Raw genomic sequence first — 27,288 nt, forward strand, 5'->3', positions numbered from 1 at the left:
GATGCCAACCTGACAAAATTATTAATTTAGTTGCCAGTTAACAACTGTTTCGAAGAGGTACTCTATCTAGATTATAGTTCTATAGTAACATATGATATGGAAATTTCAATAATTATAATTAAGAGATTGGGTGAAGAAGAATATACATGCTAAAAGACGAACCTTAAACCCTTAAAAGCAACCCTTAGAGTTAAAATATTGCCAAAAGATTTCTTAGTGCGCCTCTAAAGGGCCAACTGAACATACCAACCAAATTTGAACGTTTTTGGTCCAGTAGATTTTTAGTTATGCGAGTGAGTGAGTCAGTCAGTCAGTCAGTGAGTGCCATTTCGCCTTTATATATATAGATATACCGGTATCAGCTATCCTCTATAGAAGGCAGTGGCAAGGCAGAGAAACGGCAACGATTTCTTATATCTTTATCCACTGCCATTATAACGTGGACCCCACTATAAATAGAAACCCATGGGAGTTTTTCTCTTTGTGTGACCATATCCTTAAGCCAAAGAATCATTTTTTCACTCCAATTTATTGAAACTCTCTAGTACTATACCTACGCTTGGTCAATAAATGTTAGAAAAATAAGGGCCTGGCGACACGAAGCGTTTTTGAGGCGTTTTCAGTCTAGTCGGCAGGGCAGACAGTTCTGAGATTGTCTGATTATCAGCTGATTCCCGAACGCTAATAACCCAATTGGAGCAACGTCTCTAAAAACCTCAAAATTCAAAAACCTTGAATAGGAGAGCTTCCTGGCCTGCAATATCGTCTGGAAACGCCTGTTAAAACGCTTCGTGTGGCTCGACCCTGAAGATTTGGGTGGTTTAGAAATAAATCACACGACAATTTATTATCATTCACATCCTGTTTATGAAATAAGATCATTTCATACATGGTATACAATCTACATTAAAAGGAGAGTTACTTTACAAAAGACCTGCAATTGTCATGTACGACGAAAATTGTTTTTTTTTTCACTTTTCTCAAAGGTTTTGGTCCACTTCTCAAATATTGTGATGGATGAGAAACAATGGACAATATCATATAATTCATATAATCACATGATTATTCATATAATCATATAATTCACAAACACTGCAGCCTGTATAATAATCAATATCGATACAGCTATTTACGATATAATACACATAATTTACACAACTCATGGCACATTATACAATAGAAAGTATTTTTTAGAGTATTTTGCATCAATTTTTGAACGCAAATAAGTTAGTTCATTCATTCTTCCACTGAATAAAAGTACATAAAGTGGATACATTCAAGTTTAGACCATAAATTGAGAGAGATAATATTTACAAATAGTTTACAACCTACAAAAAAGGAGATTGATATATTATAATAAAGATGTTAATATCCTATAAAGATTGACAATAATACAATACAACCAATAGGTGATTTGTAAGGCAAGTCATACAAAAAAATATTAAAACTGAAGAAATTCAACGTTTATCCAATAAATTAATTACAAATTTCTTATAAATAGAATGACTGGGTATGTTTGATCATAGATACGGTACATGAATGTAACTTGAGAAGTGATTCAATATATTTGACGATTTTCATAATATAATTAAGTTATAACATGATATTGTATCTATGTTTTCACGATTGGCAGCATATAATCAACAATAAATATACATTATGTTATAATATTCATCTAGTCTCAAGTTTTTCTCTAAGTTTATAAATTAATAATATTTTTGACAATGCAGATGGGATATTTGTAGTATTACACCAAGCTTCGCCGTCAGATATTTAGGCTATCAAAAACAAGAATATTGTCATGAGTAGGGTGGGGGTTTGGCTCAACAATTTGTAATTGCGTTCACTTGCATCTACTTGCATTTAATTGCACTCATTTGTTGAGGGTGGGGTTTTGGCTCAACAATTTGTAATTGCGTTCACTTGCATTCACTTGCATCTACTTGCATTCACTTGCGTTTACTTGCATCTACTTGCATTCACTTGCATCCACTTGCATTTAATTGCATTCATTTGTTGCAATTCACAATGAATTTGCTTCTCCATTAGCAAAATTCGCATTCTTGTTGAGAGCCTCTCTATTTAGAAGCTTAAATTTGATGACTTGATTCTATTCTTCACAGTGCTTATCTTCTATGCTTCTTTACCTGTGATTTACATTTTCATTTTGCATTTCTAACAAGAGCCTCTACTTTGAGACTAAAATTAGATACTGCTTTTTGATTTTAATCATTAATTCTTCTAAATTCTCGTGCTTTAATTCTTCACATTCTTTATTTACCATTCATAACAGTACAAGTAGAGCCTCCATTTGGAGTCTAAAATTACATTTCTCTTTGATTTTATTCAACACAATTTATGCTTCTCCTCTGCTCCTCCACACTCTTATTTAATTTGCATTTCTGAAGCCAGTTACACATCGATTTTTGGACCTATGATTTTCTCCATCCATATAAATTCTTTCACACATTGATTTTCGCATTTTTGGACCTATGATTTTCTCTGTCCTTATAGATTCTATAGATTAAACAGATGATGTTTGTCAAGTTTAATCTGGTAGAATTCATAAGGACTCCTCTACTTGGAGTCTCAAATCAGATGCGGTTTTTCGATTTCTTATTCACTTGCAACGGAACAGGTTATTTATTGTTGATGCACATTCGTAGTTCGCATTTCTAACAAGAGCCTCTATTTTCAGGATGAAATTTGATGCCGCTTTTCGATTTTATTCATTGATCCTTTATTACTATGATTCTTCTTTTTCACATATTTCTTGATTTCTAACCTCTATTTGGAGGCTAAAATTAGATGCGTTTTTTCGATTTACTTACGATGGAACGAATTACGATTGTTGAGCTTCTGCCTCCCCAGCCTAAGTACCTCCGCATAAGACTTCTCAAGCATTTTCAGCTTGGCAACCTCATGCGATGCTGAGCTGGCAAACGTCTGCTGATGATGTTCAGCATCTGCTGAACTATTGGGCAGTCCGCCATCTTTGATTGTCCCCGTGGACACACACCAGGTGGACCTATCCGGCTGTTGTCTGCTGGGGCTATCTGTAGGTCTCTTCCGTCTGGTCACCTTACTGGAATACGAAACTTTCGCGTTCAAACCGATGAACGCCTCAGCGGAACTTGTGGTCGTTGTTTTGACCACGTTTTTCTTGCTGGATTTCTTCTTACTCTTCACTCCGCACGAGTAGTAATCTGAGATATCGACTTCCTGTCGTTTGGGAGGAACAGGAGTGGTGCAACCGGAAACCGGAGCTACTTCCGGTTCCGGTACAGGGGTTTCCGGAAGTGAAGTGGTGGTGGGGATGAGTTGCTTGGTTTCCGGTTCCGGTGTGACGTCTTCGGAGGGCGCTTCCGATGTCTCCTCGGAGTCGGGGAGGTTGGGAGCTTCCTCTTTGGCTGGTGTGACCGGGGGAACCTTGGGAGCGTCCTCGCAGACGGCGGTGATGTAGTCGTCTAGTAGAGGCAGTTTTTCGCCTTCGTCCTTGAATCAAAATAAAATTTATTGCCAAATCAGTAATTGAAAGAGTAAGAAATTGATGTTGCCAACACCACAATGAAAATACTAAAATCAGTAATTATTCTGTATTTCAATGACGAGTATTATATGACAAATATATGAACATATAGTCAGGTATTTATCAGAAAGGCTAACACAGAATCATACTACAGTTATGATAGCTTTCAAAAAATTTATAATAATGGAAATTAATATTGGCATAGCCAGCAAAACTGTGTGTTATAGTGACATTTACGTTATTATTATTATTATTATTATATTATTATTATTATTATTATTATTATTATTTTCGTTGTTTTATGAGTGAAAATGGACTAAATTTTAGTGAAGTGAAATCATAACCCTATTTTGGACTTTTAAAGTGTTATCGAAATTTGGGAGAGAAATAGTACAAGGAGTATCCTTAGTTTTTCTCTCCCAATCAGTGCTTCTCTGTAAAAATATAAATAAATACTGATAACCAATAACTGATATTAAGTACAAGCACCTGATTAACATAGGAGTTGATCAACAATTAAATGATCACAAGAATCAACACCAATTAATTGATGATTATTATTAAACGAAATTTCAAATTAAATGCTGTAAATCACCCTGAAGACTTCTGCTACTGCAAATATTCCCGTTTACGCTGTTGTCAATATTTGCAGTAGCAGAAGTATTCGGTGTGATTTACAGCATTCGATTGAGATTTTCGTTTAATAATAATTTTCGATTCATTAGGATTTGAATAACTGCAATATCTCAGTGATTTCCAACAATTAATTATCAGATCAGATTTAAAGGGATAACTTTGAGTAACAGCTATCTAGTACGAAGGTAACGCCGAGAATCGGGAACACTGTAGTCCTATAAATTCCACTGATTTTTTAACGTGAATGTTACCTATAGCAACAAATATTCAGTGAGTATTCAAGAAAAAAGTAGATTTCTATCTATTGAAGTACAGTGATAACGTGATAACATTATTATGAACAAAAAATTGCGTAAAAATTTCTAGAGAACGTGATGTGATTTAGCAAAACATATATAATAGCCTACAGTTACACATAATTATATTTTCTCCAAATTTTGAAAAAAAAAACATTATATAGGAGAACAACATTTTATAATAGAAGCAGGGAAAATTTTATTCAATAAAAATATTTTTATTACCATACAACATTTTCTGTCTTGATCTAGCAGTCAAATTTTATTAATTCAATTCAAAAAGTTTTTTATTCCTCATAAAAAACAAAAAAAACTGATTTACAATCTGCTGTCAGTTCTACATACTCTTAGAAGACTCATACATAAGGATAATATTTTTGTACAATAAAAACACTAATAGAAAGTGGTCCTCAAAAAATCTTCATCCTATTATTTTATTCATGATTCAAGAGTCGTGAACCGACAGTGGTTTAATTTAGGAATGACCTTTACATGGATCTGAGGTCCATCTTGAAGATTTCAAGGAATGATTTAGATTTTTGTAAACATTCACGTTTATAAGGATTGACTTTTTTGAATAGACAATATAGTAAATTGATAATATTATTCTTTATATAGGCCCAATATAACTATCGGTTCTAGGATATCTCTGTGCAGATCTGAGAATATAAATACAGTAGTTTTTTTAATATTATACAGTACCGTAGTTCATAATTATTATTGGAGTTCTACTGTAGAATGGAATAGAAGAAATGAAATACGAATTAAGTTTGTGTTTTTTGATCCTTCAAAATTATGTATTTAATATGTAAATATTTCCTATTTAAGTGATAATAATGTGGAATATTTCTTCTATGTTTGGTTTTGAAGCATCTAAATTTGAAAATCTACTTTGTAAAAATAATCAAGGACTGAAACATTTGTGAAGTGAACAACTGCAAGACTTGACCTATTTCGGACTATGTGTAACCTTATCTAAATCTGGGAGAGGAATAGCACAAGCTTACCTTATTTTTTCCCTCCCTATCATTTTTAAAAATGATAGAAAAAAATTAAGGTACCCCAATTTCTTAATTTCTATACGTTTCAAGGTCCCCTGAGTCCAAAAAAGTGATTTTTGGGTATTGGTCTGTATGTATGTGTGTGTGTGTGTGTGTGTGTGTGTGTGTGTGTGTGTGTGTGTGTGTGTGTGTGTGTGTGTGTGTGTGTGTGTGTGTGTGTGTGTGTGTGTGGTGTGTGTGTGTGTGTGTGTGTGTGTGGTGTGTGTGTGTGTGTGTGTGTGTGTGTGTGTGTGTGTGTGTGGTGTGTGTGTGTGTGGTGTGTGTGGTGTGTGTGTGTGTGTGTGTGTGTGTGTTGTGTGTGTGTGTGGTGTGTGTGGTGTGTGTGTGTGTGTTGTGTGTGTGTGTGTGTGTGTGTGTGTGGTGTGTGTGTGTGTGTGTGTGTGTGTGTGTGTGTGTGTGGTGGTGTGTGTGTGTGTGTGTGTGTGTGTGTGTGTGTGTGTGTGTGTGTGTGTGTGTGGTGTGTGTGTGTGTGTGTGTGTGTGTATGAGTGTATGTGCGTCTGTGTACACGATATATCATCTCCCAATTAACGGAATGACTTGAAATTTGGAACTTAAGGTCCTTTCACTATAAGGATCAGGAACAATTTCGATCAAATGCAATTCAAGATGGCGGCTAAAATGGCGAAAATGTTGTCAAAAACAGGGTTTTTCGTGATTTTCTCGGAAACGGCTCCAACGATTTTGATCAAATTCATACCTAAAATAGTCATCGATAAGCTCTATCAACTGCCACAAGTCCCATATCTGTAAAAATTTCAGGAGCTCTGCCCCATCAATGCAGATAGATTCCGAATCAGGCTTCAGATACAATTGAAACAAAAAAATCAAGTGGAGTAGATTGAGCATAAAATCTCTACAATTAATGTTCAGTAACATTTTCACCTAAAATTGAAAATAAGCTTTAAATTCGAGAAAATGTGATTAATCAATTGCAAATTATTGTTGATTCTATTAAATCATTCACTATGAAGAGATAGCAGCATAGCCACCTCTAATACAAGGCCCCGGCCTACGATATTGCAACGTCGCAGTGTAGGCCTACAATCTAATACATGATTGGTGAAAAAGATCAGCTGGTATTTTTTTAAATCTTCTTCACCAATCATGTATTAGATTCTAGGCCTACACTGCGACGTTGCAATATCGTAGGCCGGGGCCTTGTATTAGAGGTGGCTATGGATAGCAGACCTCATGTGTGTCTCCAGGGTTATTGCCCTGTCACCAGCTGGCTCAAAACTTTGAATAGTAGACTTGAGATGCGCGGGAACACTAGCGTCAGGTGATCAATTTTCATAATAGCAAGGAAAATTGTGTGAGTGCGCCACACCAGATTTTTGATGATGTACTTATATTATGAATCAATGAAGAATAAAGTTTGATGTAGTTTGAAGAGATTAATAAGGTTGCTGATATATATTCTATGAGAGTTCTGATGTATATAGTTGTCTGAATGATTGTACTTAACAGCTGACCTACAATTAGTTGACTAACCTTAGCCTCAGCGGCGCGCTTTAGGACGGCGAATATCTCGCGGAAGAGCTGGCGGTATTCGGGCGTCTTGCGGAAGCGACTCTCGACGGGGCTGGCGTCGTCGTAAATGCTGAATCGGCAATCGTCGCCGTCGCTTATCGTGCACAGGAACGATCCCGGCGGGAAGTGCGCGTCCGTTTGGGTGCCCTTGAATAGCATAGAATAAAATAATTATTAAGACAAGAAAGTTTGGGTGCCCATAAATAACATTTATAAGATATTGAGACAAGAAAGTTTGGGTGCCCTTGAATAAAATTTATAAGATATTGAGACAAGAAAGTTTGGGTGCCCATAAATAACATTTATAAGATATTGAGACAAGAAAGTTTGGATGCCCATAAATAACATTTATAAGATATTGAGACAAGAAAGTTTGGGTGCCCATAAATAACATTTATAAGATATTGAGACAAGAAAGTTTGGATGCCCATAAATAACATTTATAAGATATTGAGACAAGAGTACCGTTCCGTACTGAATATTTTTCTAGGAAAATTATTCAATAAAATTATAATTATTTTGCAAATAAAGCACAAATTATTTACGAATTGCTCATTGATTTTGAGGTTACACTTTGTTTACCATCGATCAGATGTTTTTAAAAACAGTTCGAACGCAGCTGACTGATTCAAAGCATTGTCAAATGTCATGCCGGTTTTCATGCAAGGTAAAATATCATTCCTAAACACTATAAAACTATCAATAAAGGATCAAGAATTTCAAAATAAAAAAAATAAAATGTATGTATTATTGTTGAAATTATTTATTATTTAAGAAATTATATTATACGTCAGGTCTTATTGTAACTAAATAGGTCATAGCATGAAATTATATTATTGATAAAATGGCAGAAATTAATTATAATAATCTCAAACCTAATAAAAATTGTACAAGAATATTAATTTATTAATAATTTAATTCAACTGAACCACATGGTAATTAAATCTCTATGGCAGGTCTAAGCCAATCACAGTGCATAGAAATAGCACCAAGACGGTGATCGTTTGAAAGCAACACATGTTAATCTATTATCAGACACCAACCCTGCCTTATCAGTTACACTAGCACGTGTACATTGTATGAGAGGAACTATGTCTAGAAGATTAAGCAGTTTTAAGAATTACATAAATTAAATTATTATTGTAATTAAAGGAATTGTATTCTACTACTTGCCACTGACGTCATGTTTACGTCACAAGCGTTCTACCAATGGCAAATTTTTATGCAAATTATTACATTGAGATTCTGAGAAGCAAGGTCTAGCCTAAAAGCTTAGAGAAAAGAGCAGCACTTCCCTTTTGAAATCCTTACCGTGTAGATCTCTTTCATAGTTACCAAAGACCTATTTGTAAAATTTCTTGTTCGATTTTTAAATGTTCTATTTGTGAGCCGATATTTTAGGCCAATTTATTTGTTATTTGTAAATTTCTGTTTTCGTCAATCGATAAATTTAAAAACTTAAAGTAAATTATCACTTAATTAATTCGGTGAAGGAGATATTTAAACTAAAATTCCCCACGTGCTGAAACCGAAGCCTGGATTGCCGCCGATCAAACGATTTTTGATCTAAAGAAGAAAACCACGACCGCCAAGGAAATTCACGTGAGTTATAAGTTTTAAAAGGGGCCCCAATCTACGCTTCGAAAAATATTTCAGTGCAGAAACATAAATTTTTTCTTCGTTAAATTATTGGCCACGCCGACAAGCGCTTTTAGTTATTAAGAGCCTAAAATTTATTCATATTTAATTCATACGAACTTTGTAGTTGATTAACTATCCTCCGCTGCCTGAACCACGACCCCGAACATTTTAAAAATATTTTCTATAATTCATTTTTCACTATTTTTTCAAACTGTTAAATTTTATCAATTGTAAAATTCTGTTGAATCACGCATGGTATCATGCAAGCACAAGAAAATTTTTAACTATTCTATTAATGCTAAATTATTATCAACCTGTAAATCAAATTCTGAATCTGCACTGTGTGATTACATATTTTATTGTAATATATTTCAGTTTTGTTAATTCGCTTTCTGAGTTCGATTATTTCTTAAGCCTGTCAATTATTGTGTCTGATACGTTCTATATCATCAAGAACCGATCGAATACGATCATTGGAATAATTGAATTAAGCTGGATACTGGAACAGGTCTAAGTGGATGTAGCGAGTGGGGTCAGATCGAGATATTTATTCTTTGTCCTTACCTGCTCATATATCAGCTTTTATCTGTTACCCACCTCGACTTAGGAGCGAACATATCAATTGTACAGCAGTGGCAGCCATAGATCATATAAATTCCTACAATAGAGCTTAAAACCCGACAAGACTCTGTTCTCGAAATATATTCTGAACGATATTTGGTTCAAATACCGTATTTTTAATCCTTCAGAACTTATTAGAGACGCAGTCCCGTAAATTATCTACATCGGGATTTTTGCTCGACCTGTATGATTTTGTATGCTCATTCTTCACAGGTAATAATTTTAAGGTATCCGTATTCAGTGTTTAGCGTCTGCTACACTACTTATAAAAATTTCATCATTATACAATCTGTCATTAGAAGAATCAAGGGTGAGCGAGTGTTAGGCCTCCCGCGATTCCGACAATTGTATGAATCTTGTAGTGAATCAATCAGTCTGGTGTTCACTCAGCGTCCACACACGCATTGCAAAATTTATAGCCTCTACACCATTGACTCAGTACAAGATTCACCCTACATGTGTGAAGCCTTCAAATAGAGCTCCACATGATTTGCCGGCCCAACGTGAGGCATTTAGATTCAGCACTACATGATTTGGCAAATCTCTCTACATATGTGAGGCGAGTAAAATACAGCTTCACATGATTTGGCGCCCAACAGTGATAGGCATTGAAGAGGTGGATAGTCGACTGCGAGGATTATTTAGTTGCTCAGTATACTATAGCGCTGACAACGAGAAAATTTTTGAAAAAATTTATGGTTGTGAATTTTTTCGAATTTAATATTGACCGTTCACTGTTATATAAAATAACAAGAAGTACCACACCCAATTTTTGAATGGAAAAGAAATTTATCGATTGATGAATTTTTAGAGAAAAAATCGAACTCAGAATTTTATTATCGTGTTATTCGAAAATTGGTCATACTATAAGTCATAGGTATAAGAGATATCATAAGAAAGGTCATATTATTTGAAGAATATTAGGTCTATATTGAAACAATTTATAAAATTTTATGGAAAAGAGGATTGAAGTTATTTACATTTTTTTTAAATTTTTAAAGCATAAAGAGGGAAGTAAAATTAAATCACGGATATATTGCGGAATAATTCAAACAGAACACTGCTGCTTTTATATAAAATTTTGCAAAGAATACTAGCCCTATATATAGAATTGCGGCAAGAAATTATAAGAGTAAAATATTTATAATAATAAGAGTAATAAATTATAAGAGACGTACCTTCGTTACCGCATAAGTGTCCATTGTATCCTGTATGTTGTTATCATTTTATGTTAACGATATTGCTACTTTGATTCATCTCATCACTGAACATATTATTGAAGCACACTTTTGTATTCCTTCACTTCAACGAATTTTTTACACTATTTCAACTTGTGGTCATTCATTTGTAATCTTGCACATAACCCCACATATTTGCGATCGTTTCACTGCACTCGCATCATTGTATCATCCGATAAATTATGGAAGAACCACACCGCATCCTGGAGGCCACGTCAGCGATTTCAGAGAAGGAGGATGTCGCGCGGGATAAACGCCCATGCATTGCCGTTCCAGAGGTCCGGACGCCCGCATCTCATGCCATAGAACCATTGCCGCCAACCGAAGACCACACACCCACCCCTTCCGTGTTACAGATGAGTCTCATCCTGGAAGCATTGAACGATATGATCAAAGAAAGGAAACAACTGAACGAAACACTAAACAATATAAATAAGAACTACGACCAAATAAAGGAAGTCAAACAAGCAAGCGGACGTGATACATGTATGGAAGACCAACCTACCGAAAATGTCAAAACTGAAGTCGCACCGCACCCTGCAGAACGCCGAGAGGGACCAGCCGACATCACCCGCCAGGCCGAGGACGACATCCATCAGGTAGAAGGACAGCCCGTACCACCGTGCACCGGACACCAGGAGTCCAAGGACGTTGCCCGCCGAGTAGAAGAGCAGCCCGGACCACCGACCGCCCGTATCTCCCACCCACCGAGGACAGCACCTGCAACATACAAACCCGGTACTCATGAAGATCGCCCACCAAACAATAGAAATAAAACAAAAATTCACAACAAATCAAAATCACAACTGAAACTAAAAACCAATCAATCAAAACAACACACAAGCAGAAAAACAATTCAAGAAAGAAGGAGAATATCTAGAAGAACCTACAACCACCGCCGTCATGTTAGGCTAAAATCGTACATCAAGCTTCCTACCAGCATGCAAGAAAAAAGGAAGACGGTATCAGGAAGGACCTACAATCACCGCAGTCATGTCAGGTTGAAGTCAAACCGACTGTACACCAGCATGCAAAAAAGAAAAAGATTATTTGAAAAAACCTACAAACACCACCGGCATGTAAGATTTAAGGATATCAAACTACATGTCACCGGTAAACAAAGAAGGACAACATTGACTGAAGAGATCTACCTACTTCACCGGCACATCCGTTTTAAGCAAAGTTTAGTAAAACGGATAGTTGCAAATTGGAATGGAAACTTTGAAATAAATCAGAAATCAAATTTAGATGGGGGCTTGAGGAAATAATAATCTTTTAATCAATTGGAAGCTACATTTGTGAAGTACATCAGCTATCAAACTTCTTCATAGTCACAGCCTACCCATCAAATCATATCCTTGCATACTGGCATCTTTTTACTGCAGCCTAATCATAATCAACATAACCTAAACTTCGCCGCATCTCATCTAATAAACAACAATCCACTTCAAATGAAGAAATTATTATCAACTTTAATAACAGAAGAAAATAAAACTACGAAACAACTTTAAAAATTTACCAACCTAATCAAGCCATCCGCCTCATGTTACAATCATCACAGAAACAATCGCCTGGTACAAGCCGCACAACTGAAAAACAGAAACAAGAATTATATTATCCACAGAAAATAATTATAAATTAGAAATAACATGAAGTTAGTAGTGAATGGGAGGAAAGAAAATAACCAAAGTTTATTTGAAAAAATGCGTAAATATAACCTCGAAATACAGAATCGATAGGAAAAATCTATTCAGAACCAATGCCTGTTCGATAATTTTCTTCGTCACACCAACCAATGTGTACGAAATCCTAGAGTCAATGTTAATAGAATCAAAGCAATATCGTTAGTTAACTATTGTAACCCATTATTTAATGTGGAATTATAAGTAAAAAATACAAACAAAAAAAAATATATATATTTATGTTAATTTGCACGAAATGCGCATGTTCTGTGTTATATGAATGTATCTCTAAAAAACTCCAAAGAAAATGAAATTCTTACCTTCAAATGTGAAATTTATTACTGTTGCATCAAAAGATCATGAATTGAAATTCAAATTGATAAATATAATCTTAAGGACTTAATATTTGTAACCAACATTGATAAAAATCAAGAAAGCCATTTCAAGTGTAACCCTGTCTGTACGCAACGTACTAAGCGCAAATAAGAAATTGCTCGAGTCAAACGGTAGACGATTGTCAAGTCACCGAAGTAAAATCACACTCTCACCCAATTTATGTAAAAGCCAAACCAAAGAGTCGAAACCTGTAATAACTATGAAAAAATGATGAAAGTCTATATTTGTTGCAAATACTGTTCAAATCTTAAGAAGTAATATGTGAAATCTTGTATATTTGTTATAGTTATGGGTCTGCTCATAAGCCACCCATGAATGGAAGTTGTGGAGTTGTTTTAATGAAGGATCCAAAGAGACCTCATTAATTATTGTATTTCGATTGTATCCAATGAAAGGAACAATCAATTATTTATTTTCTCGTAGCCAAAAGTGCACGATATATTGTTTTTAGTGTTAAGTGTTGAGTTTTCGTAGAAGTAAGGAGATGAAATAGTGTATTCATCACAATATCGGATTTTTCAAATAGTCATTGTTTCGACTCGTCTCCCAATTACCTATTTAAAATATCCTGGGGGCTTTTGTGTGATGAATTTTTCAAATAGATCGCATGAAAAGAGAGAAAAATTGTGATTACCTTTTAAAATGAAAGAATTTGCTAAAGGATAGTTAGCGACCGAGCGATAAAGCTTACTTATCAATAACTGTATATTTGATAAGAGTACCGTTCCGTACTGAATATTTTTCTAGGAAAATTATTCAATAAAATTATAATTATTTTGCAAATAAAGCACAAATTATTTACGAATTGCTCATTGATTTTGAGGTTACACTTTGTTTACCATCGATCAGATGTTTTTAAAAACAGTTCGAACGCAGCTGACTGATTCAAAGCATTGTCAAATGTCATGCCGGTTTTCATGCAAGGTAAAATATCATTCCTAAACACTATAAAACTATCAATAAAGGATCAAGAATTTCAAAATAAAAAAAATAAAATGTATGTATTATTGTTGAAATTATTTATTATTTAAGAAATTATATTATACGTCAGGTCTTATTGTAACTAAATAGGTCATAGCATGAAATTATATTATTGATAAAATGGCAGAAATTAATTATAATAATCTCAAACCTAATAAAAATTGTACAAGAATATTAATTTATTAATAATTTAATTCAACTGAACCACATGGTAATTAAATCTCTATGGCAGGTCTAAGCCAATCACAGTGCATAGAAATAGCACCAAGACGGTGATCGTTTGAAAGCAACACATGTTAATCTATTATCAGACACCAACCCTGCCTTATCAGTTACACTAGCACGTGTACATTGTATGAGAGGAACTATGTCTAGAAGATTAAGCAGTTTTAAGAATTACATAAATTAAATTATTATTGTAATTAAAGGAATTGTATTCTACTACTTGCCACTGACGTCATGTTTACGTCACAAGCGTTCTACCAATGGCAAATTTTTATGCAAATTATTACATTGAGATTCTGAGAAGCAAGGTCTAGCCTAAAAGCTTAGAGAAAAGAGCAGCACTTCCCTTTTGAAATCCTTACCGTGTAGATCTCTTTCATAGTTACCAAAGACCTATTTGTAAAATTTCTTGTTCGATTTTTAAATGTTCTATTTGTGAGCCGATATTTTAGGCCAATTTATTTGTTATTTGTAAATTTCTGTTTTCGTCAATCGATAAATTTAAAAACTTAAAGTAAATTATCACTTAATTAATTCGGTGAAGGAGATATTTAAACTAAAATTCCCCACGTGCTGAAACCGAAGCCTGGATTGCCGCCGATCAAACGATTTTTGATCTAAAGAAGAAAACCACGACCGCCAAGGAAATTCACGTGAGTTATAAGTTTTAAAAGGGGCCCCAATCTACGCTTCGAAAAATATTTCAGTGCAGAAACATAAATTTTTTCTTCGTTAAATTATTGGCCACGCCGACAAGCGCTTTTAGTTATTAAGAGCCTAAAATTTATTCAATATTTAATTCATACGAACTTTGTAGTTGATTAACTATCCTCCGCTGCCTGAACCACGACCCCGAACATTTTAAAAAATATTTTCTATAATTCATTTTTCACTATTTTCTCAAACTGTTAAATTTTATCAATTGTAAAATTCTGTTGAATCACGCATGGTATCATGCAAGCACAAGAAAATTTTTAACTATTCTATTAATGCTAAATTATTATCAACCTGTAAATCAAATTCTGAATCTGCACTGTATGATTACATATTTTATTGTAATATATTTCAGTTTTGTTAATTCGCTTTCTGAGTTCGATTATTTCTTAAGCCTGTCAATTATTGTGTCTGATACGTTCTATATCATCAAGAACCGATCGAATACGATCATTGGAATAATTGAATTAAGCTGGATACTGGAACAGGTCTAAGTGGATGTAGCGAGTGGGGTCAGATCGAGATATTTATTCTTTGTCCTTACCTGCTCATATATCAGCTTTTATCTGTTACCCACCTCGACTTAGGAGCGAACATATCAATTGTACAGCAGTGGCAGCCATAGATCATATAAATTCCTACAATAGAGCTTAAAACCCGACAAGACTCTGTTCTCGAAATATATTCTGAACGATATTTGGTTCAAATACCGTATTTTTAATCCTTCAGAACTTATTAGAGACGCAGTCCCGTAAATTATCTACATCGAGATTTTTGCTCGACCTGTATGATTTTGTATGCTCATTCTTCACAGGTAATAATTTTAAGGTATCCGTATTCAGTGTTTAGCGTCTGCTACACTACTTATAAAAATTTCATCATTATACAATCTGTCATTAGAAGAATCAAGGGTGAGCGAGTGTTAGGCCTCCCGCGATTCCGACAATTGTATGAATCTTGTAGTGAATCAATCAGTCTGGTGTTCACTCAGCGTCCACACATGCATTGCAAAATTTATAGCCTCTACACCATTGACTCAGTACAAGATTCACCCTACATGTGTGAAGCCTTCAAATAGAGCTCCACATGATTTGCCGGCCCAACGTGAGGCATTTAGATTCAGCACTACATGATTTGGCAAATCTCTCTACATATGTGAGGCGAGTAAAATACAGCTTCACATAGCAAAGACTGAAATTTCGGAGTAATTGTACCTTGTTGCTGGTTTCGTCGGAGAATCCGGACGACGAGGTCTCTGTTTCGGAGAAGTCGGTTGGGGTGGCCGAGAACGCTTTTCCGCCGTTTATGGTGACCGCTTTGACAGGTTTGCGAGGTGCAGCGGTCATTTCGTTCTCGTCGGCCGAATCGTCTTTGTTGAAAGCGGAGAAATCGCCAGACAACTGCAGTTCTTCCTGAAGCCACACAAATCATTATTTATTTATATTATATAAGCTGCAAAATTATAACATAATGCAAATTCTATCTATATTATATATAAAAGCGAAATGGCACTCACTCACTGACTGACTCACTCAGTCACTCACTCACTCGGAGAACTAAAAATCTACCGGACCAAAAACGTTCAAATTTGGTAGGTATGTTCAGTTGGCCCTTTAGAGGCGCACTAAGAAATCTTTTGGCAATATTTTTATTCTAAGGGTGGTTTTTAACACGGTATTTAGATGAAACGGTAGGGGTCTGTGTGCGCAGTGGCCAGCCAGCTAGATTGCGTCATCGCCACCAACCGAGGTTTTTAACACCTATTGGCAATTTATGAAACTTATTTGTTAAAAACAGATGATTGGATATAAATGACGTCAGCTACACCGGAAATTTAGCGCAAACATGCGCGTGACACCTACCGTCTTCTTCTATATACCGTGGTTTTTAAGGGTTTAAAGTTCGTCTTTTAGCATGTATATTCTTCTTATTCTCTTAATTATAATTGAAAAAAGGCCATACCATATGTTAATATAGAACTATAATCTAGAGAGAGTACCTCTTCGAAACAGTTGTTAACTGGTAACTAAATAATAATTTTGTCAGGTTGGCATTAAGTTGAGTTGACTTTGTTAGGTTGGCAACAAGTTGAAGATTGAAATGCATTTATCGCGGAAAAATTGATTGGGCACTGCTACTTTAATCAGAGCTATTCCTGGGAATATTATATTACTAGCCGTCAGGCTCGCTTCGCTCGCCATACCCGTTTAGCCATACGTTTAGTCTGGACCCCCGACTGGATCGTCCTAACATATGATAAAAATGCTCAAATGAAAAATGCAGGCGAGTGAAGCGAGCCTGCAGATCTCATTCTTGGACGATCCAGTCGGGGGTCCAGGGGGCGGAGCCTGCGAGCGAAGCGAGCCTGACGGCTAGTTATTGTATAATGTAAAAATAAAAGTGATTTGATTTAAAATGATTTGATATTTATTCACGAAAACAATAGTGAAGCAACACAGGATTTCTCTCAAAACTTGCTTTCATATCACAATAATTACTATGATAAGAATTATGAATATAATTATACATGAGTCAGAATATATTAGACATAAAATTGAACAGTATTGTAGAACTATACCACAATACTACAGATGCATTGAGTAGTGAATTTATATGTTATTATGAGAGGATAATAATAATTTCCCTGATTGCCAATAAGATTGCAACCAGAGGAGTTTATTGACAAAACAATACATAATTATTATATTATACATACAAAGTTGCTAATACTAAACTTAGTTCTAATTATGATACCCCACTATAATAATATGTGTCGGGGTGATCATAATATTCTTTTAAATACAGGAAATATGTAAAATCATAGAAAAAAGAAAGCATAATAAGATATGCCATGGTATTGGGAGTCAGTTTATGTTTCAAATTTCACTGTTAACTCAACCCTAGTCCTAGTATTTTTTTTTTCGCTGGTAGTCTCCCATACTGTGCCGTTCTTACACTCACATCCGGCTAGAACAGTAATAATAGACAGTAGTCACCAGTAATCGGCTGATTTAACAAGACTTAGGCTTGAAACTTTGAACGACCTATACCATGGGATATCTTTTTATCTATCTTTTCTCTAGTAACCAGACAGTTCAACGATCTAAGAATAGTTTATAACCAGGCTATAGTCTTTTTATCCATGAAGTTTTGATAATAATTATTATTGTATGGCAGGAAACTTGCATCTCAGAACATGTTTCTCATTCGTGTTTTGCAGTTTAAAAGCTCATAATTTTCGGAGATGTGACATTTGCCTACCTGTAGAGACAGGCAATTGTTGCTGGAAACAGTCTGTGGCGGCCGAATGATGACGCCTGGTTGTCGCTGGACTTTCAACAGTGCCTCGTATTTCTCCACCAGCACCCGGTATGGGTTGTCACCTTGACAGCTTTCGCCCAGGGATTCCTGTAAAACAAATTGACATTGAAATTTATTAGCAATACAATGACAGAAAATAGAATATCATTGAAAGATGCAAATGAAATTTACTAGCAATACCAAAGACAGAAAAAAGAACATCATTGAAAGATAGTTCGCCATCGTTGTTTACATGGATTAAATTACTGATAAATTAGGTTAGGTTAGGTTAGGTTAGGTTAGGTTAGGTTAGGTTAGGTTAGGTTAGGTTAGGTTAGGTTAGGTTAGGTTAGGAGAAAAGACATGGAAGTGATGTATGTGGAAAGTGAAGGTGAGATCCTGCATAGAAATTTAATAGAATACAATTTATTGACCACAATAAGCCTTATTTAATCAGTAGATTGAGCACGTCCAAACAAGATAGATCATCACTGGTTTTGAAACACGGAACAGAAACAAATTACAATGTTCTTTTTGAATAATATAAAATAATTCTGTTTTCATAACTTGAAGTGTGTAACATCTTAAATCTGGGTAGATAAAAAGCCCTAACAGAAATAATAATAGGTCTAAAAATAAAGTAATTGGCTAATATCGCCAAGCAGATAATAATCAAGATAAGATAGCATCAGCTTGTTCTGGCTAAATGGTACAAGAACTTAAAAAGGATTTGAAGGAAGTTTATTACTCATAAATAGATTATTTATAAAATATTTGAAGATTGAGGTTAGATAGATGTATTCACAGATCGGTGACCTAGAGATCGATCAAACCGAAGAACGTAGAATCTGACCAAAACCCCTTGGCAGAGCTTTATTGCAATCAGACGGTGTGCAATGTGAGAAAACACCCGTCCACGTGGCTAATTATTAGTTAGCATGGAATTAATATTAATGTATATAATATTAACTAGCATGCAAAGAGCATAAATAAAAAACCAAATAAAAATAATTTAATGTATTCAGGAAATAAGAGTTACCAGGCGCATGAATACCTAATAAAATTTGCATGCACCAATAGTAAAACGGCAGTTAATAGGCGGCAACTGTAGGCCGATTCAAAAATATTTATATATATTTATATAATTGTAGTAGATTTCGTGTAAAAATTTGTGTAATCTATGTTATCAATATGGCTCGAATGCAAAGAAATTATTAATCATATAATTTAAGCAATATTTTGGCATTCTTTGTAAGATCTATTTGAATTTAATGGCGGAGGATTGAGATATTTAAATTTTATGCTAATTTGAAAGTCGGAAAGAGAATCTGTAAAACTTGAGAAGGAAGAACCAGCACTCGCCAACTCGCCAGCCAGATGCCACCATAAGAGGACCCCAAATATTTTAGAGCGAAGTACCTTATTAATAATTTTGTAAAAATTAAAGTTAAAGTAAATTATTAAATTTCTTAAAAGACTTCGTGATGCTATTGTGAAGCAGAAGTCATTTTTTCATTTTTATTAAATTTATAACCCCTTGGAGGAGACGATTCCGGCTACCATATTCCCGGACCACATGGAGTTGGATCGACATCGGCGGCTTACAAGAAGATTTTCGACACGTGAGTGATTTAAATTTGAATTTAGTGATGGGCGCCCTAGTGCTTCGAAATAATCTGATGATCAAAGCTAGCTCGCCGAAAGGGTTATTATAAATTGAGAAATTAATAAGAGTAATACTTGCGCAAGTAAAAATTAGTATTAAAGGTATCTAATTGAAAGAAAAATATATAGATCAATATTTTAGAAATTTCTGTTTAATCAAAGAAGTACGAAATCTAGGCTATTAAAACGTATGCATACAATATTTAATTTTTGCAATACAATTTGCGATAATTTATCATAGTTCTAATTCATTAGATGAATGGCTCTACCTATTCCGTCAGGTGCCGAATCTTGCACCCTGAGATAAAAATATATATTCGATACAAATAAATCTACTAAATACTAGAGATTTTAATATAGATATATTTGGATTATTAGTGGCTAATTTATCAAGCTGATCTTAGAGCACATATTTATGATTGAATTATCCAAGCCGACAAGTATTAGCAAGTACATGTCACAGCTACATGCCAAAGATTGCATATGATTTCAAGATAAAGGCACATGGTAATGATTCGTGCCATAAATCTAGAATATAAAGTTAGCCTGTGATATTTTTATTGATTTCAAATATTGTTCTATTTTTATATTATATTTTTTATCGCTCTATATATATTTTTTGCCTCGACTGATCTTTGCATTATTTGTACAATATATGTGTAAAATTTTCATGGTGTGCAATTTATTTTATATTCCTCATCTCTCTAGTATAAGTATCATTTATATATATATATATTTATTATTATTGAATTACAAGAGTTATTGGAGAAGCCCATATCTAGGCCTATCAAGATTTTTTAAGACTGAATACTATTAGAAAAACCACGCCCTAATTATATTAAATCTCATGCTTTACCGACTGATGCCAAGCAGGAGGCTAATCGTTATTTTTTATAAAGAATAACGTGACACAAATACATGTCGCCCAACGTGATAGGCCACGGATACGACATAAATACATGTCGTGCCAACGTGGGACTGATGATGAGAGCCAAGCTCATTGAATAATTACTTGAAATTAGGTCAATAACCATAGTGAAAATTATAGATAACTTATACGAGTTGTGAGGAAAACTGGCGAAGGAATATTTGTATTACTTTTTGGGGAAACAAGAGCTTTTAATAGAGAGAAATTATATGTTTTAAAGAAAATTTTATATTATTAGTACTATGAAAAATTACATGTTTATAGAGAGAGATTATATTTTATAAGCCTAAACTGCTATTACTTTCTAGTCAAAAATATATTAGGTGTTTAAGCCGGTTGGAAAATAAGTCGCAGCCTGCAAACTAGCCAAAAATAAATCAACAAAACATTGAGGGCGCTAGAACATTGTAAAAAACTTAAGTATAAATACCTGGTTGTAAGAGTATCCAAACACATTACACATCACTGTTCACTGTAAGTCCCGGTTGTGTCTCTTTTTTAAGCATTTTCGCTTATCATTTTTATCACTGTTTAATTAGCATTTATCATATTTGACATAATGAATCACACTCCCGCAAACTCTGAAGTTTCATATATGTACGGCGGTTGCACAGATCCCACTTTGTCGACTCCGAGCACATCAAACCCCACCACGGTAGATGCCAATACGCCACGAGAAAGGGAACCAGGAAGCGTCGGGTCGATAATTTTCGATCCACCAGGTCTGCAACCTCTATCCTCCACTCGAATCGACGCCGCTGACACACCATTGAATCAACGGATAGTAGAGATCAATTTTGAAGGGGGCGAGGAGCAGTCTGCAGAACCCGCATCGCCGGAGGCCGAGTCACACCTGGGCAAACAGAGTATGTTTTCAACCACAGAACTAGATCCGCTTCAAAAGGTAATAATGGAACAAACGAGTAGCACTTTCAACATTATGTTACAAAAAACATGGATAGTATGATGCAGGAAATTAAAAAGGAGATTGCTACAGTAAAAGAGGAAAATAAACAGACAGTGGAACAGGGCATGAAAGAGACCACAGGCGCTATAAAATCAGTAGAACAACGGTTGGATAATATTGAAACTAAAGTAGAGAGTCATAGGGAAGAGTTAAAAGCAATGATAACCCTACAAAAAGAAAGTCAGGATAAAGTTACGGCAGGATTATCGGAAAGGTTAGATACGGTTACATGTGAACTCAATGAAAGGATAGACAACTTAAATACACAAATCACTACACCTATTCAGGATATAACAAATAACATTAAGGCCGATTGCCACCAAGAAATCCACAAACAAATTACCGTTGCCAATCAAAACTTAACAACTACAGTTGACAAAAATATTAGCAATATTAAAGAAATACAAAACAAACAGATTAATATGTCCACAAAAATGAACCAACTGCAAGGTAGCATCAATCAAAACACTGAAACCTGTAAAGCTTTAAATGGAACTCTACTAATTCAGAAATCCACTCTGACTCAACTAAATCAAGAAATAAACGCAAATAAAATTACACATGATAGTCAATGGCAGATAACACAGGAAAAAATAATAGCATTGGAAAATCATATTCAACAACAACCTCAAGGAATTCAAACAGACAACCTCAACGTACATAGTATATTACAAGGACTAGGAAAATTTGATAACACTGATCGCCATTTGCAACCTCAACCATTCATTGATCAGATAAAATTAGTACAAACTCTTGCACCTACCTCTTGGAATTTTTGGCGTCTCCGTTTGACTAATTTATTGATTGGCGAACCCCTGATGTTTTTTCGGAGTAGAGCCCATGAGTTTACATCATTGGATGAGTTTGTCGCTGTCTTCCTGGAACAGTATTGGAGCAGAAGTAAACAGTTGGACGTGCTAGCGGACATCATATCATGCGATTTCAACCCTAAATTAGACGGTGCATGTACCACTTTCGTCACTGCCCTACAGTTTAAAAATTCTCAACTGAGCGAGCCCATTAATGAATCGGCGTTAGCAAGCATTATTTTAAAGAAGCTACCGTATCAAGTTAGAATGGCACTCGCCACACAACCCATTACTGATTGCAAGCAGCTAATTAATCATTTATATGGCATACAGTCTGCAATGGCAATATCAACCCACCGCTCAGACCAGAGATACGCATCAAATCAGCATAATTCAAAATTTAATCCGCATAACAGCCAAAATTATGAACCGGTATCATATGATCGCTACCGATCTGCTCCCCAATTTGAACGCCGCTATGAGCACAGGCAAAATGGTAATTGGAATAATGAAAAATTTCAAAATCGTACAACCAACCACTATGCCCAGCAGAGCAATCGTAGGAATCACTATGATGGCCGTGATCGATTAAACTCACATAATAATAATACACAAAACAGTTACAACAGAAATTATAAACCACCACCTCAACAAGTAAGTACAAACTATACACTAGCACATGCAATAGGTTTGAATCAACAAAAAACCCGGAACCCAACACCCAACGACCCGCCACCAGACATACAGAAAACTACAGCTAATAAACCATGACTATATGATACCCCCGATACAGCAAGCACAAACTCAAGTGAAACAAACCAAGAAAAACAAGACATCTCAACATCATACACCACATTCAGAAATGATCTACCGGAGACTTTGTTAGAAGAAACGGAAAAAGAAAGCAGGCTACCGGATATACAAATGCAAGCGTATATCGATATAGAAATATATGGAATGAAGGTTCAAGCATTAGTAGATAGTGGTTCACAGTGTAGCCTCATACAAACAGACTTATTCCAACGTCTGAAAGAAAAAACAAAATTAGCTACTCTACCGTTAACCAACGTATATGTATCAGGTATCAGTCCAGGACGGCGAATACATATAACTACTCAATGTTTACTGGAAATAAATCTTCAACAACAACGATTCGCATATACATTTCTTGTATTACCTGTTTCCGGTCCGCACATAATAATAGGTACAGATTTTCTACAACACTTCCAGGCCTGTTTAAATTTCCAAACCTCGAAATTTCATGCATTTACCGAAACCGAAGCATACGAAGTCATAGTACCCCTTGATCTGAAGAAACGTACTGAAGGAATCGCTGAGGTACATTTCGCTCACTACATGGAAGGCGTGCCGAGGGAGTGGGGTATCCACGAAATGGAAAATGCTATGGAGTGTATGGAGGTATTAAGCCTAACAACGAAGGACCGAGCACCGTCAAGAGCCGACTCTAGTACCGAAGAATTGTTAGAGATACTGATAAACAGAATTCATCAACGTACCGATTGGCACCCTGACACTAGACAGGAAATAATTCAAGTATTCCGCAAAAATGCAGACGTTTTTTCCGAACAACCTGGCCTAGCTACTCACTTCAAATGTTCACTCAGCGTTAAACCACACGACATCGAATTGACCCATCTGCCAGGAAAGAGAAATCAGACCGCCGACTTTCTATCCAGAGAAATAGACGCTACATATTGTCAAGATGCCAATCTAAGATGTTTTGCCGTAAAAAGTGGAGAAAGCATACCGTATCCTCCCAATATCCAACCACGAATTCATACCGCCATGTTAACACCTGAAAGAATCCGTATCGCCCAATATGAAGACCCAAGACTGTCCCGGATCCGTGAACTGATGGAAGAAGGAGCTGCCGAACCGCCCGACTACCTGCGACAGTATACCCGCTACAAAGGATTTATGTTCCACCGACCGGCTAAAAATACTTACGACTGGCGCCTAATTATCCCCGCTAATATGGAAACAGATTTGATAAAAGAAGCTCACGAACGCATTGGACATTTTGGAACTACGAAGACCCTCCACCTACTAAAAGAAAGCTGTTATTTTAAAAGCATGCATAAAAAAGTGGCCAAAATAGTGAAAGCTTGCGATATATGCCAGAAAGCCAAATACCCGCGATACCATATCAGAGGTGAAATGAATCCCATTCTCCCCAGCGCACCATTGGAATTGATATCAGCGGATATATATGGTCCATTGCCCATGGCGCAATACGGAAAAAAATACATATTCGTTCTTACATGTGTTTTTTCAAAATATACCATGCTATTTCCCATAGGCAAATTGACCGGAGAAGTTTTGGCCCGATGCATAACGGAAAGATGGACAAGTGAAGTAGGAAAGCCCAAACGAGTACTATCAGACAACGCAACCTATTTTTGTAGCAAGCAGTGGAAAGAAATACTTCACCTGGCTAATATTAAATGGTCGAGGACATCTCTTTACAGCCCCAGCGCTAACCCAGTGGAGCGACGTATGGCAGAAATCTCTCGTTTTATGCGGACGTACTGTAATGAAAAACACCAACAATGGGTTAGGTATATACCATTTTTAGAAGAATGCTATAATAATAGCCTAAATGAAAGCACCGGTCGTACGCCTTATGAGATCATATTCGGTAAAAGGAATAATACATTTATCGAAAAATTAATTGATTTTCCAAGATCAGAAGTGAGTAAGTTAACAAACCCCAATATCCATCATCTGGTAAGGTTAAAGCTAGAGCAGAAGGCAGATAGCAGAAAGAGATTCCACGACCGAGCCTATAAAATATTTTCATATAACATTGGAGATGAAGTTTTAGTAAAGAGCCACAGGTTATCAAATGCTTTAGAAAAAGTAACTCGCAAATTCTTTTTAATTTATTCAGGGCCATTCACTATAGTAGCCATATCGCAGCATAACACAGTTCAGTTACAAGAGAGTGAGAACACGCACATTGTTTGGTGGGAAAATGTAGCCAATATTAAGCCATATCACAGAATTTGAAATAAATATGATAAGAAGTCAAAGGAAAACAACACTATCAAGCCAATTACTAACCTTCCTTAATAAATTTAAAATTGGTATAGGACCTCGTGGCAACAATCCAATGTTTTAACTCCTTCCAGCCGTTAGAAGCCTGTAATAAAGAAAAGAACAATTTTTAAATATGTAATTAAATTATATACATCAGATAAAAAAGGACACAAGCGGGGATAATAAAATTAAAATTTGTTAATTACCTTTTTAAGAGAAAAAATCGAGCAGTTAGGTTAGTTATGAAAGTCGATAGCAAATTCTGATGTAACATGAAACACTATGAATTGTAGAACAGCGAACAGCTGACCAAAGCCGCCCAAATCAAATGAATGTAATATCTGTTGAACATATGTTTATAAAAAGAATTACTGTACCCAAAGAGTTATTTATTATTGTTATTTATTATATTTATTAATGTCGATATTTATTTATATGTTTTTATATTTATTACTTTTAATTATGCCACGTTTGTTACCTGAAAAGATTTAAAGTGAATACCAATTACCAAAACCAAAGAGCCATTAGCAAAAGAAGTATTGTACCTGATGTATAGAAAATTATTTATATTAAGACCTAAGAAATACTATAAGATATAAGCCCAGAAGTTTATGAATCGAAATTATTGTCTAAAAGGAATCATTTATGAGAATTATGAAATGTGTGTAGTTAAGTTGGCAGCCCTGCAAGCGGCGAATTCAAAAATTACTGTGTTGTAAATGGTGTCAGGAGGAGTGCGTTTAGAAGTTTATATTTATGATATTTTTATGTGTGTTGAGGAGGAGAATTTGTTATTGTTTTTGATAAAGGTATAAAGGAGATGCAGCAAATATGACTGCGAAATGTGATAGAAGTAGGAGAGTATAATTTATAAATAAAGTATAGTGTATATCAGTGTATTTGAAGGGTGGGTTTTCATTAAAAACATTGTGATTCTCAAATATTTTGAATTCAAACCCAGGGGCGTGTGTAACATCTTAAATCTGGGTAGATAAAAAGCCCTAACAGAAATAATAATAGGTCTAAAAATAAAGTAATTGGCTAATATCGCCAAGCAGATAATAATCAAGATAAGATAGCATCAGCTTGTTCTGGCTAAATGGTACAAGAACTTAAAAAGGATTTGAAGGAAGTTTATTACTCATAAATAGATTATTTATAAAATATTTGAAGATTGAGGTTAGATAGATGTATTCACAGATCGGTGACCTAGAGATCGATCAAACCGAAGAACGTAGAATCTGACCAAAACCCCTTGGCAGAGCTTTATTGCAATCAGACGGTGTGCAATGTGAGAAAACACCCGTCCACGTGGCTAATTATTAGTTAGCATGGAATTAATATTAATGTATATAATATTAACTAGCATGCAAAGAGCATAAATAAAAAACCAAATAAAAATAATTTAATGTATTCAGGAAATAAGAGTTACCAGGCGCATGAATACCTAATAAAATTTGCATGCACCAATAGTAAAACGGCAGTTAATAGGCGGCAACTGTAGGCCGATTCAAAAATATTTATATATATTTATATAATTGTAGTAGATTTCGTGTAAAAATTTGTGTAATCTATGTTATCAATATGGCTCGAATGCAAAGAAATTATTAATCATATAATTTAAGCAATATTTTGGCATTCTTTGTAAGATCTATTTGAATTTAATGGCGGAGGATTGAGATATTTAAATTTTATGCTAATTTGAAAGTCGGAAAGAGAATCTGTAAAACTTGAGAAGGAAGAACCAGCACTCGCCAGCCAGATGCCACCATAAGAGGACCCCAAATATTTTAGAGCGAAGTACCTTATTAATAATTTTGTAAAAATTAAAGTTAAAGTAAATTATTAAATTTCTTAAAAGACTTCGTGATGCTATTGTGAAGCAGAAGTCATTTTTCATTTTTATTAAATTTATAACCCCTTGGAGGAGACGATTCCGGCTACCATATTCCCGGACCACATGGAGTTGGATCGACATCGGCGGCTTACAAGAAGATTTTCGACACG

General features: G+C 35.2%; 1 protein-coding gene across 9 annotated transcripts in view; it reads right to left on the reverse strand.

Annotated features, from left to right (window-relative positions):
* Positions 1-843: 843 nt before the first annotated feature.
* The window catches only part of LOC111053165 (cerebellar degeneration-related protein 2), a 255,727-nt gene continuing 229,282 nt past the window's right edge, over positions 844-27,288 (reverse strand). For 8 of the 9 annotated variants that reach the window (XM_039436958.1, XM_039436966.1, XM_039436967.1 and 5 more), the window contains 4 exons: positions 17,814-17,960; positions 15,767-15,964; positions 7,016-7,201; positions 844-3,495 (listed from right to left, as the gene is read on the reverse strand). In XM_039436958.1, coding sequence (XP_039292892.1) covers positions 2,824-3,495; positions 7,016-7,201; positions 15,767-15,964; positions 17,814-17,960 — 1,203 coding nt within the window. In that variant the 3' untranslated portion in view covers positions 844-2,823. The remainder of the gene's footprint in view (positions 3,496-7,015; positions 7,202-15,766; positions 15,965-17,813; positions 17,961-27,288) is intronic. The other variant, XM_039436959.1, reaches the window with a different exon arrangement.

This window comes from Nilaparvata lugens, chromosome 10 (genome assembly GCF_014356525.2).
Source record: "Nilaparvata lugens isolate BPH chromosome 10, ASM1435652v1, whole genome shotgun sequence".
Taxonomy (NCBI): domain Eukaryota; kingdom Metazoa; phylum Arthropoda; class Insecta; order Hemiptera; family Delphacidae; genus Nilaparvata; species Nilaparvata lugens.